The sequence below is a fragment of the Equus asinus genome, chromosome 12 (genome assembly GCF_041296235.1).
Source record: "Equus asinus isolate D_3611 breed Donkey chromosome 12, EquAss-T2T_v2, whole genome shotgun sequence".
In the NCBI taxonomy this organism is placed as follows: Eukaryota; Metazoa; Chordata; class Mammalia; order Perissodactyla; family Equidae; genus Equus; species Equus asinus.
Window position 1 is genome coordinate 56,120,275 of NC_091801.1, and position 21,040 is coordinate 56,141,314.

General features: G+C 36.6%; 1 protein-coding gene across 1 annotated transcript in view; it reads right to left on the bottom strand.

The window, feature by feature from the left end:
* Positions 1 to 300: 300 nt before the first annotated feature.
* Positions 301 to 21,040, bottom strand: part of NUDCD1 (NudC domain containing 1) — a 76,960-nt gene continuing 56,220 nt past the window's right edge. Inside the window, exons 9-10 of the mRNA XM_014840003.3 lie at positions 8,860 to 9,019; positions 301 to 936 (exon numbers count right to left, since the gene is read on the bottom strand). Of these exons, the coding sequence (XP_014695489.3) occupies positions 644 to 936; positions 8,860 to 9,019 (453 nt within the window). The 3' untranslated portion in view covers positions 301 to 643. The remainder of the gene's footprint in view (positions 937 to 8,859; positions 9,020 to 21,040) is intronic.

A 21,040-nucleotide genomic window follows, 5' to 3' on the forward strand; every position in this document is an offset into this window, starting at 1 on the left:
AGTTTTGGTGTAGTTTATTGTGCAGTTATGGATAAGAGCTACACTGTGTGGAACCTTATCATCTCTCTTTGTCTTTGTCTGTGGAACAGCAAATGAATAAAAATTAAATAAAGTTACACTTAATTTGAAAAAACACTTAGGGTCTCTCAGCAAACTTTAGCAATACTGGACCTGCTGTACTCCTGTTGTCTTCCCCCCTCAGCTACTCAGTCCATTTATAGGCGTTTACAAGAACTGACATTTTAATTGTCATCCTATACATTCTATAATTATAGAATGAAGAAACTGTACCAATGAACAAAGAGTACATGATAAATATTTTTATTTTTAAACACTGAATTGTACATCTTTCATATAAAAGATGAGATTCTAGCCTCTGTTTTTAAAAATAATTATGCTCGCTAATACTATCTTTACATTTTTTACAGAAGCCAATTTTCTCTAAATTTGCAGCTTCATTCCATAGCTTTTATAGAATCATAATCTCTTGAATATATTCCAATAACCTTTAAAAAATAAAAAATTCATAGAAGATCATTTTATTTAACACATTAAAACTTAACAGGTTACAGTATAACTGCCCAGCCTCCCAGCCACCACTGAATACCTTTCCAGTACATAGAAACCAACATGGTTGGAGTAATTAATTCTCTGTATTTACCTTTATTAAAAAGAGGTTTTTAGAAGTGAGTACAAATAATCTCTCATTTGTTGCTTGAAAGCCTAAAATAGGATCATTGGTTTCTAGGCTTGCTACTTGCTGCTTAGCAACCTGCCCTACATGCCTGCCTTCCTTTCTGTTGTAAAGGACAGTGGACATGGGAGTGGGCTGACGATAGATGAATACTCGACGAAGGCACTCGCAAAGCGCTGCATAGGAGTAATTTGGAGCACAGGTAAAAAATTTCTTGTCTCTCTTTGATGCTTGGACGTAGCCTGTCAAGAAATATGAAACAAACAAAAGGAAAACTATATATTACACAGAAGAGAAGAAACTGTGATTTAACATTTAATATTTCATAACTTCTAATTATAAGTTAAAATGCCTAAATAAAATATATACCATAAATATTCAACAATGGTTGAATTCTGAGCCATTAACGATTAGCCACAATCAATCTTTCCCAAGTGGTGCAAAATACAGCTTTAATTCCTAAGGAAGAAAATAGATGGGATTTCATCTCTTCAAGAAAAGCACAACATAGTTCCATATAATTTCCATGAATAATTAAAATACTAAAAATCTAAAACACGAAAAACATGCCAAAATACCTTTAAATGCCAATTTAATAATTAGGTTCATCAATCACAGATGTGACATTACAAAATCTTTTTTCTTATCAAATAAATGGGAAAATGTTTACAGGATACATTGTAAAGTTATTTCAGGAGTGTGTTCACATAATGCAGGCCTCATCCCTGAAGGTACTAATAAGCATAACACATTCTCATTATTTCTATGATGTTAATGGTATTTTTATACACCAATACCAACACTGTACAGGATTTCGCTGTACTTTAGTTCCAAAAGGTCCCAAATCTTGAGACCACTACAAGCTTGAAAGAAAACTCAAGTATCTAATTTTTAAAACTTCATTAGGACATCCTTTGAAAACTAATTAAATTTGGGGGGAAAAAATCTTATCTTTTTAAAAATTATCTTCGCACATTAAAAGGGCATTTATGTTCTGAAATATAAATTAGGATTTTCAGATTGGGACATGGTTACTGAATGTTATAACACAGGAGATAAAAAATATAATACTGATGTAAATTGAGACTTCATCAAACAGTGAATGAGCAAAGAAACCACTGAGGACAGGCAGATCAATACAGGTTTTTTAATATTAAGCAGGGTTTAAGGAGGAAAAAGTAAAGAGGATGTAGATACCTATCTGAGTAGCTTAGAATTAGCTCTGTAGGCTAACCTTGACAAAACTGATGATGTGTATAATATCTCAAGACTACTTATCTAATGCTGATTTAACTTCAACTCAAGCATAAAAGAATTCTATACCAAGGGATTTGAGGATACAAATGGAGGATCTGAGCATATGAAAATTATGATAAAGCTTTCCTCTTAAAAAAAGAGGATAAGGAATAAAAAAAAGAGAAATTGTGGTAAAGAGACTAGAAATTATGTGATTAAATTATTCAATCAAACTTTATTTCAGGTCATAAAAATCCATTTGGAATCTGAATTAACCAGATTAGCAGCCTATATTATTAACTATAAGAGATAATTGATAAATCTCCTCTAGAATTAGGCGTTGTGCATGTATAGCAATCAAAATGCATAATTTTACTTCCTACTGCCAGTTTTAAATAACCTTTCAATAATGCAATAACTGTGGTTAATTCATCCATCTAAAAACTTTCTCCCACACAATACTAAAGTATTTTGCCATAAAATCAATTGTAGCATGAGTCTACAATTATGTAGTTTTATCCTATAGAATAAATTTCATTTCTGCTTATCACCATTTTCTCTGTTTTCATCATAATGGCTCTTGTTGACACGTAAGTTTCATGAAATAGTCTCCTAATGTGCATCACCTTAGAGCAATTCCATGATGTTTTTTTTTTTATTGAGTTATTGATAGGTTACAATCTTATGAAATTTCAATTGTACATTAATGTTTGTCAGTCATGTTGTAGGTGCACCACATCACCCTTTGTGCCCACCCCCCACCCCACCTTTTCCCTGGTATCCACTAAACTGTTCTTGGTCCATAGTTTTAAATTCCTCATATGAGTAGAGTCATACACAGATTATCTTTCTCTCGCTGGCTTATTTCACTTAACATAATTCTCTCAAGGTCCATGCATGTTATTGCAAATGGAATGATTTTGTTCTGTTTTGCAGCTGAGTAGTATTCCATTGTATATATGTACCACATCTTCTTTATCCATTCGTCTGTTGATGGGCATTTAGGTTGCTTCCACGTCTTGGCTATTGTAAACAGTGCTGCAATAAACATTGGGGTGCACAGGACTTTTGGGATTGCTGACTTCAGGCTCTTTGGATAAATACCCAGTAGTGGGATGGCTGGATCGTATGGTAGTTCTATTTTTAGTTTTTTGAGGAATCTCCATACTGTTTTCCATAGTGGCTGCACCAGTTTGCATTCCCACCAGCAGTGTATGAGGGTTCCTTTTTCTCCACAACCTCTCCAACATTTGTTGCTATTAGTTTTAGATATTTTTGTCATTCTAACGGGTGTAAGGTGATATCTTAGTGTAGTTTTGATTTGCATTTCCCTGATGATCAGCGATGATGAGCATCTTTTCATGTGCCTATTGGCCATCAGTATATCTTCTTTGGAGAAATGTCTGTTCATGTCTCCAGCCCATTTTTTGATTGGGTTGTTTGATGTTTCATGGTTGAGTTGCAAGAGTTCTTTATATATTAAGGATATTAAGCCTTTGTCAGATATATGACTTGCAAATATTATTTCCCAGTTATGGGTTGTTTTTTTGTTTCAATCCTGTTTTCATTTGCCTTGAAGAAGCTCTTTAATCTGATGAAGTCCCATTTGTTTATTCTTTCTATTGTTTCCCTTCTCTGAGAAGGCATGGTGTCCGAAAAGATCCTTTTAATACTGATGTCAAAGAGTGTACTGCCTACGTTTTCTTCCAGAAGCCTTATGGTTTCAGGTCTCACCTTTAGGTCTTTAATCCATTTTGAGTTTATTTTGGTGAATGGTGAAAAAGAATGGTCAATTTTCATTGTTTTACATGTGGCTTTCCAGTTTTCCCAGCACCATTTGTTGAAAAGACTTTCTTTTCTCCATTGTATGCCCTCAGCTCCTTTGTCGAAGATAAGCTGTCCATAGATGTGTGGTTTTATTTCTGGGCTTTCAATTCTGTTCCATTGATCTGTGCACCTGTTTTTGTACCAGTACCATGCTGTTTTGATTACTGTAGCTTTGTAGTATGTTTTGAAGTCAGGGATTGTGATGCCTCCCGTTTTGTTCTTTTTTCTCAGGATTGCTTTAGCAATTCGGGGTCTTTTGTTGCCCCATATGAATTTTAGGATTCTTTGTTCTAATTCTGTAAAGAATGTCATTGGGATTCTGATTGGGATGGCGTTGAATCTGTAGATTGCTTTAGGTAGAATGGACATTTTAACTACGTTTATTCTTCCAATCCATGTACATGGAATGTCTTTCCATCTCCTTATGTCGTCATCCAATTCTCTGAGAAAGGCCTTGTAATTTTCATTATATAGGTCCTTCACTTCCTTAGTTAAATTTACCCCAAGGTATTTTATTCTTTTTGTTGCGATTGTGAATGGTATTGTATTCTTGAGTTCTTTTTCTGTTGGTTCATTACTGGAGTATAGAAATGCTACTGATTTATGCAAATTGATTTTATACTCTGCAACTTTGCTGTAGTTGTTGATTACTTCTAACAGTTTTCCAATGGATTCTTTGGGGTTTTCTATATATAAGATCACGTCGTCTGCAAACAGCGAGAGTTTCACTTCTTCCCTCCCTATTTGGATTCCTTTTATTCCTTTTTCTTGCCTGACTGCTCTGGCCAGGACCTCCAGTACTATGTTAAATAAGAGTGGTGATAGAGGGCATCCTTGTCTCGTTCCTGTTTTCAGGGGGATGGGGTTCAGTTTTTGCCCATTGAGTATGATGTTGGCTATAGGTTTGTCATATATGGCCTTTATTATGTTGAGGTAGTTTCCTTCTATGCCCATTTTGTTCAGAGTTTTTATCATAAATGGCTGTTGGATCTTGTCAAATGCCTTCTCTGCATCTATTGAGATGATCATGTGGTTTTTATTCCTCAGTTTGTTGATGTGGTGTATCACATTGATTGATTTGCGGATGTTGAACCATCCCTGTGTCCCTGGTATGAATCCCACCTGATCCTGATGTATGATTCTTTTGATGAATTGCTGAATTCTGGTTGCCAAAATTTTGTTTAGAATTTTTGCATCTATGTTCATCAGTGATATTGGCCTGTAGTTCTCTTTTTTCGTGGTGTCCTTGTCAGGTTTTGGTATCAGCGTGATGCTGGCCTCATAGAATGTGTTAGGAAGTGTTCCATCTTCCCTAATTTTTTGGAATAGCTTGAAAAGGATAGGTGTTAAATCCTCTCTGAAAGTTTGGTAGAATTCCCCAGGAAAGCCATCTGGTCCTGGGGTTTTATTCTTTGGGATGTTTTTGACTGCTGTTTCAATCTCTTTCCTTGTGATTGGTCTGTTCAAATTGTCTGCCTCTTCTTGAGTGAGCTTTGGGAGATTGTAGGAGTCCAGGAATTTATCCATTTCCTCTAGGTTATCCATTCTGTTGGCATATAGTTTTTTGTAGTATTCTCTTATAATCTGTTGTATTTCTGCAGTCTGTTGTTATTTCTCCTCGCTCCTTTCTGATTTTGTTTATTTGAGCTTTCTCCCTTTTTTTTCTTTGTAAGTCTGGCTAGTGGTTTGTCAATTTTATTTATCTTCTCAAAAAACCAGCTCTTTGTCTCATTGATCTTTTCTACTGCCTTTTTTGTTTCAATAGTATTTATTTCTGCTCTGATTTTTATTATTTCTCTCCTTCTGCTGACTTTGGGCTTCATTTCTTCTTTTTTCTCTAGTTCAGTTAGGTGTGCTTTAAGGTTGCTTATTTGGGATTTTTCTTGTTTGTTAAGATGTGCCTGCATTGCGATGAATTTTCCTCTTAATACAGCTTTTGCTGTATCCCATATGAGTTGGTATGGCATGTTATCATTTTCATTTGTTTCCAGGTATTTTTTTATTTCTTCTTTAATTTCTTCAATGATCCATTGCTTGTTCAGTAGTGTGTTGTTTAGTCTCCACATCTTTGTGCCTTTCTCAGCTTTTTTCTTGTAATTAATTTCTAGCCTTATAGCACTATGATCTGAGAAGATGCTTGTTATTATTTCAATTTTTTAAAATTTGTAGAGGCTTGCCTTGTTTCCCAACATATGGTCTATCCTAGAGAATGTTCCATGTGTACTTGAGAAGAATGTGTATTCAGCTCCTTCAGGGTGGAGTGATCTATATATGTCTATTAAGTCCAATTGTTTTAGTTTTTCATTCAGCTCCACTATTTCCTTGTTGATTTTCTGTCTGGATGATCTGTCCATTGATGTGAGTGGGGTGTTGAGGTCCCCTACTATTATTGTGTTGTTTTTAACATCTTCCTTTAGGTCTGTTAATAGTTGCTTTATGAATCTTGGTGCTCCTGTGTTGGGTGCATAGATATTTATAAGTGTTATTTCTTCTTGATGAAGTGTCCCTTTGATCATTATATATTGTCCCTCTGTGTCTCTCTTTACCTGTCTTATTTTGAAATCCACTTGGTCTGATATGAGAATTGCAACACCTGCCTTTTTTTCCTTGCTATTTGCTTGAAGTATTGTCCTCCACCCCTTCACCCTGAGTCTGTGTTTGTCCTTGGGGCTGAGGTGTGTTTCCTGGAGGCAACAAATTGTTGGATCTTGTTCTTTAATCCATTTTGCCACTCTGTGTCTTTTTATTGGAGAGTTCAATCCGTTCACATTGAGAGTGATTATTGATGCATGTGGACTTAATGCTGTCAATCTGTCACTCATTATCTTGTTTTCCTGTGTTTCTTTTCCTGTGTGCTTTAGACTACCCATTTAATACTGCAATTTCTTATGTTGGGTTTCTTAGATTTTTCCTTATCTATGATTTGTGACTCTGTTCTGTACTTTATTTTAGTGTCTACCTTGAAGTTTGTATTTAGAATCTCGTGTGTAATATAGTCTATTCTCTGGTGGTCTCTTACTTACTCAACCAATACTGATTTAGACCCTTTGCTCTTCCCCTCCTAAATAATTATTTTCATTTTTTATCCCAACTCGTCTTATTAATTTGTAGTTAGAGTGCTAAGATCGTCCTTGTTTTGGTACTTTCCTTATTTTTACCCTAATGCTATAGTTGAATATTTGCTATCCTGTTCTGGTTCTATCCATCGGTCTCCCGAGTCTGCGGATTGTGTCCCCTTTCTCCCTTTTTTCAAGTATGAGAGCCTTCTTGAGGATTTCTTGTAATGGAGGGCTTTTAGTTACAAATTCCCTTAACTTTTGTTTGTCTGGAAAAGATTTAATTTCTCCATCATATCTGAAGGAAATTCTTGCTGGATAGAGTATTCTTGGCTGAAGGTTTTTATCCTTTAAAGCTTTGAATATATCACTCCATTCTCTCCTAGCTTGTAGGGTTTCTGTAGAGAAATCCGCTGACAGTCTGATAGGGGCTCCTTTATAGGTTATTCTCTTTTTTTTTCTTACTTCCCTGAGTATTCTTTCCTTATCATTCCTATTTGCCAACTTTACTATTATGTGCCTTGCGGTGGGTCTTTTTACATTGACAAATCTAGGAGATCTAAAACTCTCCTCTACACACATTTCTCCGTTGATCCCTAGATTTGGGAAGTTCTCTTCAATAATTTCGTTAAGCACACTTTCTGCTCCATTTTCCTTTTCCATATTCTTGGGAATTCCTATGATCCTTATGTTCTTACTCCTCATTGAATCCATTATCTCTCGGAGATTTTCCTCATTTTTTTTAATTCTTAGTTCTCTTTCTTCCTCTGTCTGGCACCATTCAGCCTGTCTGTCCTCGATTATGCTGTCCTCTATGTTGTCTACACGGGCATTCAGGGAATCCGTATTCTGTTTTATCTGGTCCACTGTGTTTTTCATCTCAAGTAATTCTGTTTGATTCTTCTTTATGATTTCAATCTCTTTTGTGAAGTAACTCCAGAACTCGGCTTGTTTCTCTATCTTTCTTTCTACCTCATTGAGTTTTTTGATTATAGCTGCTCTGAATTCATTATCACTTAGTTTACCTAATTCCAAGTCCTCAGGACTTAATTCTGTGTTTTTATTGTTTTCCTTCTGGTCTGGGGCTTTTATAAATTGCTGGATGGTAGGGGAGCAGTTTTTTCTCATGGTGGTAGAATTCAGTTGCAGTTACAGCCTGTCGGCACTAGATGGGGGTCGAGAGCGGCGTGTTAGCTTTCCGCCTTGGGGCAAGATGGCTGTGCCCACTGGCTTTGCTGGGGGGGAGGGGCTGTTACTCACACGCGCCAGTCTGGGTTCAGATCAGTTCTGTTCTCTGGTCTCCCAAGGCCCTTGATTTATAGGGTCCCCGTGGACGGAAGCTTTCCCCCCCGTCAGCGGGTCTCCACTGAATTAGCGGCAGGAGTCCTGGATGATCCCCGGGTCGCGTGGCCCCTCCCCCGCTCCTTCCCGACCCACGCTGCAGGGATCACAGACTCTAGGAGAGGGAGCGATGTTCTCTCCTACTGTTCCAGCGCCTCCGAAGGTGTAAAGCAAGGTTTATGATCTCCGCCTTGTTGGTATTGTAGGTCTCTAATGAGCTGGCATTATGTTTATTCTCTGAAATTCAGTTCTTCCAATCTTTTGTTGTATTTTGGAGGGGAGAGAATCCCGGGTCAGCTCACCCCGCCATTTTGCTCCGCCCACTCTCAATTCCATGATGTTTTTGAAGATTACTCTGAAGAAACCTGAATGCAAGTTCTGTGTCAAGCCCCTTGTTCATATTCTAATCCCATATAGCTTAACTGGAATAAGCAAATGACTGATTAGAATGATTCAAGTGTCAGATAACCACTTTGATTTCTATTCCGTGTTGATCTTCTACAAGCATAAAAACAGAGTGGTCCTACTGTTCCAAAAGTACTAACATTTATCAACTCTAGTACAAGCAACCAAATTATAGCACAAATCAAGGGAATAAGAATGCCTCAAATTTAATTTAAAAAAAGAAAAAAGAAAGGAATTTAAAAAATGATGACCATAATTTCTGATATAATGGAAAATGCTGTCAAAGAGCTTGCTTAATACCTAAAGCATTGAAAGTGGCAATGTGCTCCCACATATCGTCTTGCGTGCTGGCATGCGGCTGCCAGAGTAGGGCGTCAACATCATGGCGTAAACAGAAGCAGGGCATTTCCTTAGGATCCACTATGACAGAGAAAAGGTACTGGTTGCTTCCAAGATTCACCTAAAATAAAGTGACAAAACATAAGTTACTCAACAACCAATTATTAATGATGATGATGATGACAACAACTGACATGCAGCACTGTATGTCAACAACTGTTCTACACTTTTTACATACCTAAAACTCATCATAATCCCCTAGAAGAAATGTGCAACTGTTTAAATGGACATTTAAAATGTCCACTTTAAAGATGAAGAAAGTGATGTACAGGGCATTTAAGTAACCTGCCCAAGGTCAGCCTGATAATAAGTCGTGGAGCTGAGCTTTGAACTTAAGAGTCTATGTTCTTAACCACTGTGGTGTACTACCTTTCAACTGTTAGTAACTAGTTTAAAACATGATATAAAGTGCCAATTTGTATAAGCAGAATATTTTTTAAACCAAAGAATACAAATATCAAGTTTACAAATGCTAACTTATAATGATTATTACCAAGAACACAATGATACCTCTAGGATTTATGAGCACATTCTATATGCCAAGAATGTTATAAATATTAATCTTGACAAACCACAAGGCTGTTATTATCCTCATTTAAGAGATGAAAGAACAGAGCTTGAGTAATTTGTTCTAGGCTACAAAGAAAAATCACAAGGCTGGGATTCAAACTCAGACTTGTTTACAAATTATTTACTTTGCTGTACTGTTTAATCACAGTATCAATGTCAAGAATATTATGTTAATAATTTTTATTGTAATATTGATGGCTAAAGAAATTCATTTTAATACAAAATCATGAAGCAGAGACTCATAGTTGGACTCCATCTACAGGAATACTTCTTTTAATGAAACAGGTTGCAATGATATTCTTCTTTATTAGAACTGTTATTATCAGAGTTAACAATGCCTAAATACCAATAAAATCACATCAAATGTAGAAAACATAAAATACACATAGTATTAGAGAAATACTGAATTGCTTCCATGAGTTTCAGAGCAGACTGAAGACTAAAATGCTGAGTTAAAATTAGAAGTGGAGACCTGACCTGTATTCAATAGGGAAAGCTGTGAAGTGGCTCTCCAACAAGAGGATTTATTGGTATAGCTGTGCCAGAACAGGCCACTGGTCACAGGAGAATCTAGTGACAGAGCAACCCAACTTCTGTTGCCCCACAACGCCTGGGGATAGGGCTTGTTCTCTACAGAAAGGGAACAGGCTGGCACACAGTGTTCTCAGACTATTTCTTCTCTCCCCTTGCTCCTGATAATCACTGAAGATTTATTTTCAAAATCCCCACCAATTAACTGCACCCCCCTCTGACAGTCTCACTTGTTTACCAAGGGCTTTCACAGAAGAAAAAACTTACTGAAATACAAATACAGGTTCAAACAATATTTTCATAAAAATGCATTTACTTTCATGAGTGAAGTGCCTTAAGAATGTATTGAATATTACAATGAAATGACTGATCTCTGATCCTCTCATACTTGAATGGACAACAGTGAGAGAAGAACAGAGGGCAGTGAACCATCAAGTGAAAAGCTGACCACTGAGAGAGATCAGCCATGAAAACAAGAGGATGGGGATGCAGGTCTCTTGTCAAGGGCCCCTTATTCTGACTTGGACGTTCCTCTTCTTCTGCTCCCACTTACCTTACACATATCTCTATCACAGTGGAGACAAAGTACTACTAATTACAAAAACGGCAGTCTCACATGATTTGCTTTCACCATACCTTTGACACAGCATTCTGCCTGGACTCTTCTTGTCCTTTCTTGCCTGATGGATTCCTACTTATCCTCCAAGATTGAGTTCAACTATCAGTTGGTCCAGAAACTTCTCCTGTTCTCATGGTTATATGAGCTACTGGAAGTCTGAGAACCCCCAGGATCATGTATATCATTCCTAACAAACTATTAGTCATACTATGTTAGATTACTAATATGCACGTACACCATCTGTGACAGGCTAAATAATGTCCCCCCAGGATGTCCACATCTCAATCCTCTGGAACCTGTGATTATGTTACCTTTCATGGCAAAGGGAACTTTGAAGGTGTGATTAAGTTAAGGATCTTGAGCTGGACAGATAACCTTGGATTATATCGGTAGGCCCAATCTAGTAACAAAGGTTCCTCTAAGAGGGAAGCAGAAGGGTCACAGACACAGAAGGTGGTATGACAACAAAAGCAGAGGGATAGAAGAGACAGACTGGAAGATGCTCTTGGCTTTTGAACTGGAGGCTGAGGCCAACAGCCAAGGAATGCAGGCAATCTCCAGAAGTTGGAAAAGGCAAGAAAATGGATTCTCCCCTTAGAGCCTCCAGAAGGAATGCCACCCCAAAGACCATTTTAGAACTTCTGACCTCCAGAATTTAAGAGAATAAATTTGTGTTGTTTAAGCCACTAAATCTGTGGTAATTTGTAACAGCAGCAATAGGAAACATATCACCTATCTTACAAGACTATCTTGAGAACCAGAAGTTTGTCTTCTTGTCTCCATATTCTAGGTAAGTATTTTTTGAATGAATATTTTATGTAGGAAATCATTCTTTTAAAAATATTTCGAAAAAAAGCTAACCTATCCCTGGAGTTGGGAATATTTTATTCTAATTTACAGTTAGAATAATTGGCTGAGGATTTTGTAAAGCAAAAAAACCTTCTGATTAAATTCTTAAAAAAATACCCACTAGAAGGTGATTAGGGTCAGCAGCTTCCCCACTTAACCAAGTACACAGTAGCCTGTGCCCTTTTAGTTCTCACCTCAGAAAACTTTACTTTCTCAGTAATATTTCCCCATGGTTTTCCAATTGTTTTTTAAAAAAATGTCCAAACTGACTTGAATGGCATTTTTCAAAGTTTCTCAACACCTGACTCCAGCATACCCTTCCAATATTGGATCCTATTACTATCCTCAAAACCTAACATTTAGCAAAACTAGATCACTTACAAAACTGCCTCCCTAACTTTCCACTCTTCAGTCTGCCATGCTTTTTCTGCTTGCTGCATATCCTGCCCATTAACACTTTACGACATACTCAAATGGTACCTTCTCCTCCAAGCAGCTTTTTCCAATGTTAATAAAAAGAAATAATGTATTATAATAATTTATTTATACCTCTCTTACAGAACTTATCTCCTCATTTCCTTTATACGCTCTTCGAACTTGAGGACTATGACTTTGGGTAGGACACTTAGCCACTATTTTATTCTCCTGTAAATACAATGATAATACTACTACTTATTTCACCATTGTTATGATGAGTCAACAACGTATTTTAAGCATTTACACAGTGCTTGGTTCTTAGAAAGACCTTAATAAATGCAAATATCCATTATTACCATTCTAGGCATCTTCTATACATTCTGCCTTGAATAATACTGGCATTCCAAATTAAACAAATGAGATGAGCAACATTCATGGGGAAAGAGAGCAACTCTGGAGTGATCTTCACATACCTCTCACAGCACTTATATACTAGTCTTTATTTTAAAATCAAGTATTCCATACAGCTAAGTAAAAAAGATCATGCCACCACAAGATGTTTGATACTTCCTAGGTTGGTCAGCAGCCAACATAGGAAAGTAAGCTTATAATTCTATTCAAAGGTTACAAGCTAAGGGTGGATAAAGGAACTGCATAAAAACATTGCTTTTAAGATAACACCTAAAAAGGGTTTGGGTTCACTTTTCTCATGGTAGTACTGGAATCTCGATAATTATTTATGCCTTTTACTACCTTTTCTTGCCTCCCTGCACTAGCTAGGATTTCTAGCACGATGCTAACTAGGAGTAATGAGGGCAAACACACTTGCCTGTTACCGATCTTAGGCGGAAGCATTCGATCTTTTACCACGAAGTACAATGTTAACTCCAGGTTTTTCAAGGAGGCAGTCACCTTCAATTCCTAGTTTTCTGAGCCTTTTTATCATAAATTGATGCTAAATTTTGTCGAATTCTATTTCTGCCTTTGACCATACGATGGTCAAATATTTTTCTTCTTTAGCCTGCTGATATGCTGAATTACATTGATTGATATTTGAATGCTGAATCAGCCTTGAATTCCCAGCATAAACTCTCCTTGGTCGTGATGTATTATCCTTTTTACTTACTGCTGCATTTGATTTACTAATATGTTACTGAGGATTTCTGTGTCTATATTCATGAGGGATACTGGTTTCTTCTTTTTCTTCTCATGTCTTTGCTATCAGGGTAACACTGGACTCATAAAATAAGTTGGGAAGTGTTCCTTTCTCTTATATTTTCTGAAACAGTTTGTATAGAATTGGTTATTATTTCTTCATTTGGTAGAACACACCAGTGAAGCAATCTAGGTATGGAGATTTCTTTGTCAGAAGGTTTTTGACAATAAATTCAATCTCTTTAACAGATATAGAACTATTAAGGTTATCTATCTCTTCTTGAGTGAACCATGGTAATGCTTGTCTTTAGAAATGTGTTTCACTTAAATTGTAATATATATGAAAATAGAGTTCATAATATTCCATTACCACACCTTAGTGTCTTTTGGACACATACTGATATGCCCATTTTTATTCCTGATATTAGTAATTTGTGTGTTTTTTTTCCCTTGGGTATTCTGGCTAGAGATTTATCAATCTTGATCTTTTCAAAACAAGAGCTTTTGGTTTCATTGGTTTTATTATTTTTGGTTCTCAATTTCACTGATTTTTGCTCTCATCTTTATAAGTTTCCTTCCTTCTGCTTGCTTTAGATTTGGTTTGCTCTTTTTTTCCTAGGATGAGGTGGAAGCTTAGACTACTAAACTGAGACAATTTTTCCCCTAACATAACATATAATGCTATAAATTTCCCTCCAAGCATTGGTTTAGCTGCATCCTACATGTGCTGTGTTTCATTCTCATTCAACATAAAATATTTCCTAACTCCCCTTGTGAGATGCATTATGACACACGGATTATTCAGAAATGTGCTGTTTAATTTCAAAATATTTGTGTATTTTCCAGATTTTTCTATTAATTTCTGATTTAATTCTGCTATAGTCAGAAAACATTCTGTTTATGATGCTTATTCTTTTAATTTGTTGAAGTTTATTTTATGGCCCAGAAAATGGTCCATTTTGGTGAATGTTCCATGTCCTTTCTGGGATTCCAATTAGATATGTTAGACCATTTGATATTGCCCCACAGCTCTTGGATGCTCTGTATTCTTGCTTTTGTTTTTAATCTCTCCCCACCCTACTCTAGTTTCAATTCTATCTTCAAGGTTACTGGTTTCTTTTCTGCAGATATATTGAGTATACTGATGAGTTTGTTGAAGGCCTTCTTCTCTTGTTGCTGGTTTTTTTTATTTCTAGCATTTTCACTTGACTCTTTTACAGTTTCTCTTTGGTAAAATTATTCATTTATTTATATATGTTATCCATCTTTTCAAATAAAGTCGTTAACGTATTAACCACAGTTATTTTAAATTCCTCGCCTGATAGTTCCAAAGTATGAAACTATCTGAATCTAGTTACATTGTTTGCCTTGCTTCTTACAGTAGAATGTTTTTATTTTCTTCTTTTTGTGTGTCTTGTAATTGTTGATTGAATGCTGCATGTGTAAAACAGTAGAGACTAAGGTAAGTGCTATATATGCCTGGGAATGGACATACTTCTTCTGCTAGGCCATTAGTGTGGGTGGTTATGACAGAGGGAGGCTGAGAAAGGGCTGATCTAAGCTTGAGTTTTGTGCTGTTGCTATGGTTATCTTCAGTGCATCACTAGCTTCAAATTCCTCTGGTGTTACTTCATGCTCTGGTGGAGACTGAGTTGCTGGAGGATTTCCTCAACTGTACTGATGCGCCTCCAGCTTTAGGGCTTCACTATGCATCTCCATCTCAGAGAGTCTCTCTATGCTCTTAGCAGTAGACTGCTGTTGCCTGTTACCTGGGGCTTCTCAGCCTGATAGTGGGGGTTGAGGAGATATAGGCAGAGGGTTCTCTACTATCTTGGTTCAACCTCAGTCGTGGGCTTTGCATCCTTGGGTTTCAGGGTTTGGGCCTTTTCAGTGACACACCCCTCCTCCAGTAGCAGGAAATTTCTAATAGTCTGGGCCTAGGATGGTTTCTTGGCCCTCCCCCAAGAAGAGAGATGGTGTTTTAAAAATTTTTATTTTTATTTCCCCTCAGCTGCAACAGGTCTTCCTCTGAGCCCTTGGGATGCTAGCATTTGATGCTCTTCTCTCAGCAGCTTAAGGCTTCTGTTACTTAAGAAAAATAATCCAGGCAGGACCTCACATTTTTTCCACAGCAGAAGACACATTTCTCCTCCAACCCCATATCATCAAAGTAGCTTTTCTCTCATCTCCTCCTCTACTCCCAGTCTTTCTTGTTAGGCCTTGGTCAAGGTCCATAAAGAGGATCTGTGAATCCCAAAGGTTCTATCCTTTGCTAGCCCACACTGGGCATTTAGCAATTTGTTAGGTGAATCCTCCTTACCCACTTATATGGCAGTTCTTTCTTCTTTCTATGCTCAGATGAACCAGTTCTCCTATCCTATCTCTCCTAGGTGGCATCTGTTTTTCCTTACACTTCAAGCTACTTGGTTGTCCTGTGTCCTCAGCTCTCCGAAGATATTTTTCACTAACAATTCTACAGATTACCCAGCTTTTCCTTGTTATACTGAGAACAAAACTCTTTCTAGCTTTCTACATCTAGGCAGAATCTGGAACTCCCTTGCTCACTATTTACAAACTTGCCTAAAAAGCCTAGGACTTCAACTTATAATCAGCAGACTGGTGATAGCTCAATATCCACAAGAGGTTCCATATACACAAGTAGGCAAATTGTATACTGTGGGACCCCACTCCCCTGTCTTCTGCTAAGAGAATCAAGGGTGGGTATCTAACCCAAAGGCAACCCATCTTTTATCTGAGATTGAAGTGTTTTTCTTGAACAAGTGCTTCCCATACTGGATGTGGTTGGCCAATAGAATAAAATGCCAATACAATAAAATCACCTTCTTTGGGAAGTCTAAATGCCAAAATAAACAATGAACACACATACAGCCAGCAGGGAAGAGGGGCAAAAGATATACCCAGAGAGAATGTAGTAAACAGAAACCATGACACGAGGGAGACAGTGAGTAGGCAATCTATAGGTAGAGGTATGAGTAGCAGAAGTAAATAAAGAAGATGGTGATGTGATAATGGCACAGCAGTGATGTAAAGAACAAGGGACAAGTGATTCTCAAGAAAGGAGAATACCTGGTCATCAAGACTATGCCTATTTTCCAAACAACGTTGCTCTTCTCCTTTAGGCCTGACTTGCCAATGCATTTGTTTATAGAATGACCTTCTAGTTCTCTATGAGATCTGAAGAGATTGTTTCCACTGTTCTTTAAAGTCTCCATATACGTTCACACTAAACATCCATCACTTAAAATAACGAAAGGTTTTCTCTGTTTACTGCAACCTCTGAGAGTCCAGATAACAAGATTTTGTCCAAAAGAAAAGCAAGTCAGAATAAAGTTTACAAACTAAAGTAACTAGTTTTGCTAAGTGAATTAATTGAATGAAAATGAATTGTGATAATTAAAAAATACAATTAAAATTAAGTACACTTTTGTATGATCCTATAGAAACAAAAAATGCCAAAATAAGAAAAACAAAGAAAATGTTTAAAGAACAAAAAAGAGATCGCATCATAATTTGAAGGAGACAAAACAGGGGAAGTGAGACATATCCATTACTTGGCATGGACAATTAAGAATCAAGAACAGGAAGTTCACAAGGCCCTTGAATAGTTAAGAACAGGAGCCACAAATCCCAGTGAGTTCACAACTTGGTAGCCAGGAGCAAAAAGGTCCAGCAAATAAGAGAGAAGGAAAAGGATGACTGCTTTGAATAGATACTGTTAAAGGTAAGAAGTAGCACCTAACAGCTTATTAGCAATGGAAAGAACAAAAACAAACCATGAATAACCAGAAAACAAATTTTTAAAATGGAAAAGGCTGAGGTTACTTAGTGTTGGGGTAAAGAGTCCCACTTAACTTCAAATGTCTCTAAGGGTATTACTATAGAAATACACAGCATTGTAATTAATGCTCACATTGATGACATTCAACCATCATAAAATGTCACTTTCTTGTCAGAATGTTCTATACAAGATGTTGGGCAAATAATAAATTTTACTAAGATTCCATGGAAAAAGAAAAGGATTTAAATAGAGTTTTAGCACTTAAATGAGAAGAATTAATTTATACTAGACTTTATTTGGAAAACATTCTTTTTTAATGCCAAATTTACTGCCTTAAAAAAAAAAACTCTTAAATCCATAAACCTCTTGGCCAATAAAACATAATTCCACATTTCTTCTAGTCTCATGTTTATTACAGAAAAGGTTATACTTACCTTTGAAGTACCAGTGAAGACTACAATTAGAGCAAACATTCTCTAGAGAAAAATTTGAAACATGAATTTCAAGTAGTCAATTGATTATCTTTCTCTTCTCTTTGTAGAACACTTAGCAATTAAAGACTTTGGAAGATTAAATGTCAAAGTGAAGACATTTAAACAACCTTTAATCACTGCTATTACCAAATTAAATTAAAAAGCAGTATTAATAAAAAGATTTCATCTATTCAGAAACAAAGTATTTGTTAGGAGGACAGATTGAAAAGTTAATGACACGAAACTTTAATTCCAAATTCATATTCCGTACATAGAATAAATTGTATAGTTTACTCTGTTCTTACTATGCATGAAGTATTGAGTTGATCTGTATCTACAACTGTATAAGGAAAAACACTCCCTGTGTTTCTCCTTTGCTCTCACAATACTACCACACCAGATGTATGGCTTTCCATAAATCAAGCAATTCTCTGACACCAGCTGGTGTCCTATAATTCAATTCAGTTCTGACACAATCTACTTAGAGACAGCTTCAGATTCCACAGGTTAAAGACTCAGTCCCACAAGACTCCCTCACCCCAACACCTACTTCAGATGCCAATCGCAAGTCCTAGGTTGTCACCTGTACTTCTGACTGATGGACTATAAGTCAGGGTTCCAACAACCCCCTCCCTGGGTCCAGTAATTTGCTAAAATGGTTCACAGAACTCAGGGAAACACTTAACATTTACCAGTTTATTATAAAAGGATAAAGATGAACATCCAGATGGAAGAGATGCAGAGAGTGAACTATAATAGAAGATGGTGTATGGGGCTTCCATTTCCTCACCAGGCATGCCACCTTCCTAGTAACTCCAGGTGTCTGGCAATCCAGAAGCTCTACAAACCCCATACTTTTGGGATTTTTATGAAGGTTTCATCACATAGGCATGATCGGTCATTAACTCGGTCTCCAGTCCCTCTCTCCTTCCTGAGGGATGGGAGGTGGGGCTGAAAGTCCCAAACTTCTAATTATGGCTTGGTCTTTCTGTTGACCAACCCTTCTCTTGAAGCTATCTAGGAGCCCACCAAGAGTCATTTCATTAGAACAAAAGACACTCCTATCACCGAAAATCAAATTACAAGGGATTTAGGATCTCTGTGTCAGGAACTGGGATCAAAGACCAAATATTAGAACAAAAGATGCTTCTAGTGCTGTCACAGGAAATAACAAGGGTTTAGGAGCTCTGTGTCAAGAACCAGGGGTAGAGACCAATATATACATATTTTCTATTATTTCACAACTACCTTATTTAATCTTCATTATGTGAGAATTAGGAACATGATTTCATTTTATAGAAGAGGAAACTCAAATGCAGGAGGTTTAAGAGATTTAAGTTAAACAGCTAATAAGTAGTAACTGGAAGTTAAGTTCAAATGTGCTTCCAAACCCATGTTCTTAATCACCACCACTACATGCTCTCTCAAAGCCCACTTTATAGTATTTATTAAGAAACCACTGGCGCGTGCCCCTGACTAGGCACTATTTCAGATATGGTAACCTACATGCTGTAAAATATGTGTATATTCTGCTTGGTCAGTTAAATGATGTTGATAAGTTGTCCAAACGTGTCATGTCTAAAACTGATGTTTGAAAACAATGGATGTCTTATAAAATCCTGAGCTGCATTTCTATTTGAATACACATTAATAAAGATAACTACATAATTAAAGACATCTTAACATTGACTAGAGATTGGAGCAGAGGAAGATGCCAGATCTTAGCCAAGTGGTATAAAATGCAATCGGGGGAAATGCACTTACATTTTTATTTTACTAAAAGCTGTAAGAAAGAAAATAATTATTATTTAGAAATACAAGAAAAACTTGCCAACTTTTCATTTTTGAAAATTATCAAATTGGACCTTTAGCTGTGTGTCTCACAATTAATATCAAATTTCAATGACTATTCTAATGGAAGATATATAAAAATGTATCAGACAATAGAAATATATAAATATATTAGAAAATAGAAAGTGCCATAAAAAAAAAGAGAGAAAGCAGGTGAGTAGATAATGTGGTTGTATTTGACTGAGGTTAGCAAGGGATGGAAGATAACATGTGAACAGAGGTCTGAATAAAGTACAGGAACAAATGAGAAGAAGCAGAACACTTTAGGGAGAGAGAGAGTAACAAACGCAAAGGTCCTGAAGAGGAAACACATTTACTATGAGGAGCAGCATGAATACCAGCCAGTGTGGCTAAAGAAAAGTGAACTAGGGAAAAAATGATAGAAAATGAGAAACAATCAGTACTGGAGGGCAGTGTTTTTTAAACTGTGAGTCTCAACATTGGTAGAAAAATCAATTTAGGAGAACAAGAAGAGAATCTTCTATTTTCTTTCATTACAGATAGTATAGAATAAAGTACCAGAGTGTTTTATACACTAAGGATAGTAATGTTTTGTGAAGTTTTTGTTTCAGCTATGTTTGTGTGTGTGTGTCTTCAGTCTCAATTTAAAATACATTACATACAGTGAGTCAAAGGAAGTTCGAAGAGGGCTGACAGACCATGGTAAGGATCCTAGATATTATTCTAAATGTGACAGATAGGAAGCCACTACAGGGAGGAAAGGAATAGGGTAATGACAAAATCTATTAAACCCTTTAAAAGGATTACTTTGACCTTCACACAAAGTACTTATTAATTCAAAGGGGAAAATGATAACTTCAGAGCAAATAAACCTGGGAGACACCACATAATTAAATTGAACATCACAACAGTAGGAAAAACTGCCACCAACTTCTTCCTAACGTGGTAACACTGGAAAGGAAATATCATTTATGCAGTATTCCTAGCAAAAATGCAACAACTGAATCTGATCTTGAGGAAACACTGGAGACAGTCTATAAAGGGTACAAAATAAAGCCAATGTCATCAAGACTGGGTAACTGATGTTCCAAATTAAAGGAGACTAAAGCGATATCACAACTGAATGCAATATGTGGCATGGGATGGGATTCCAAATCAGAGGGAAATAAATTGCTATAAAGTATATTATTTAAGCAATTGGTAAAGTATGAATATGGACTCTATATTAGATAAAGGACTGTATCAATGTTGAATTTCCTGAATTGTATTATGGTTATACAAGAAAACGTCTTCAATTTTAGTGTATATGTGAGACATTGGGGATAAAGGGACATAGCATGTGCAACTCAATCCTAAAGGCTTCAGCAAAAAGACAAGGTAGAGAAACAAAAAAATAAAAGTGGCGAAATGTAAACAACTGCTAAAATCTAAGTGAAGGATATTGTTACAGGCTGAGAGGTATACCTGCCCCCCACCAAATTCATATGTTGAAGTCCTAACCCCCAGTACCTTGGAATGCAACTGTATTTGGAGACAGAACTTTTAAAAACGGTATTTAAGTTAAAATGAGGTCATTGGGAAGGGTCCTAATTCAGGATGACTAGCATCCTTATTAAGAAGAGGAGATTAATGCACAGACACACACACACGGAAGACCATTTGAAGACAAAGAGGACATCCATCTACACGCCAAGGAGAGAGGCTTCAGAAAAAACTAACCATGCTAACGCCTTGATTTGAGACTTCTAGCCTCCAAAACAGTGAGAAAACAAACTTCTGTTGTTTAGCAACCCAGTCTGCAGTACTTTGTTATGGCAGCCCTAGCAGGGAATTATTATATAGTTTAATTTCAAATAT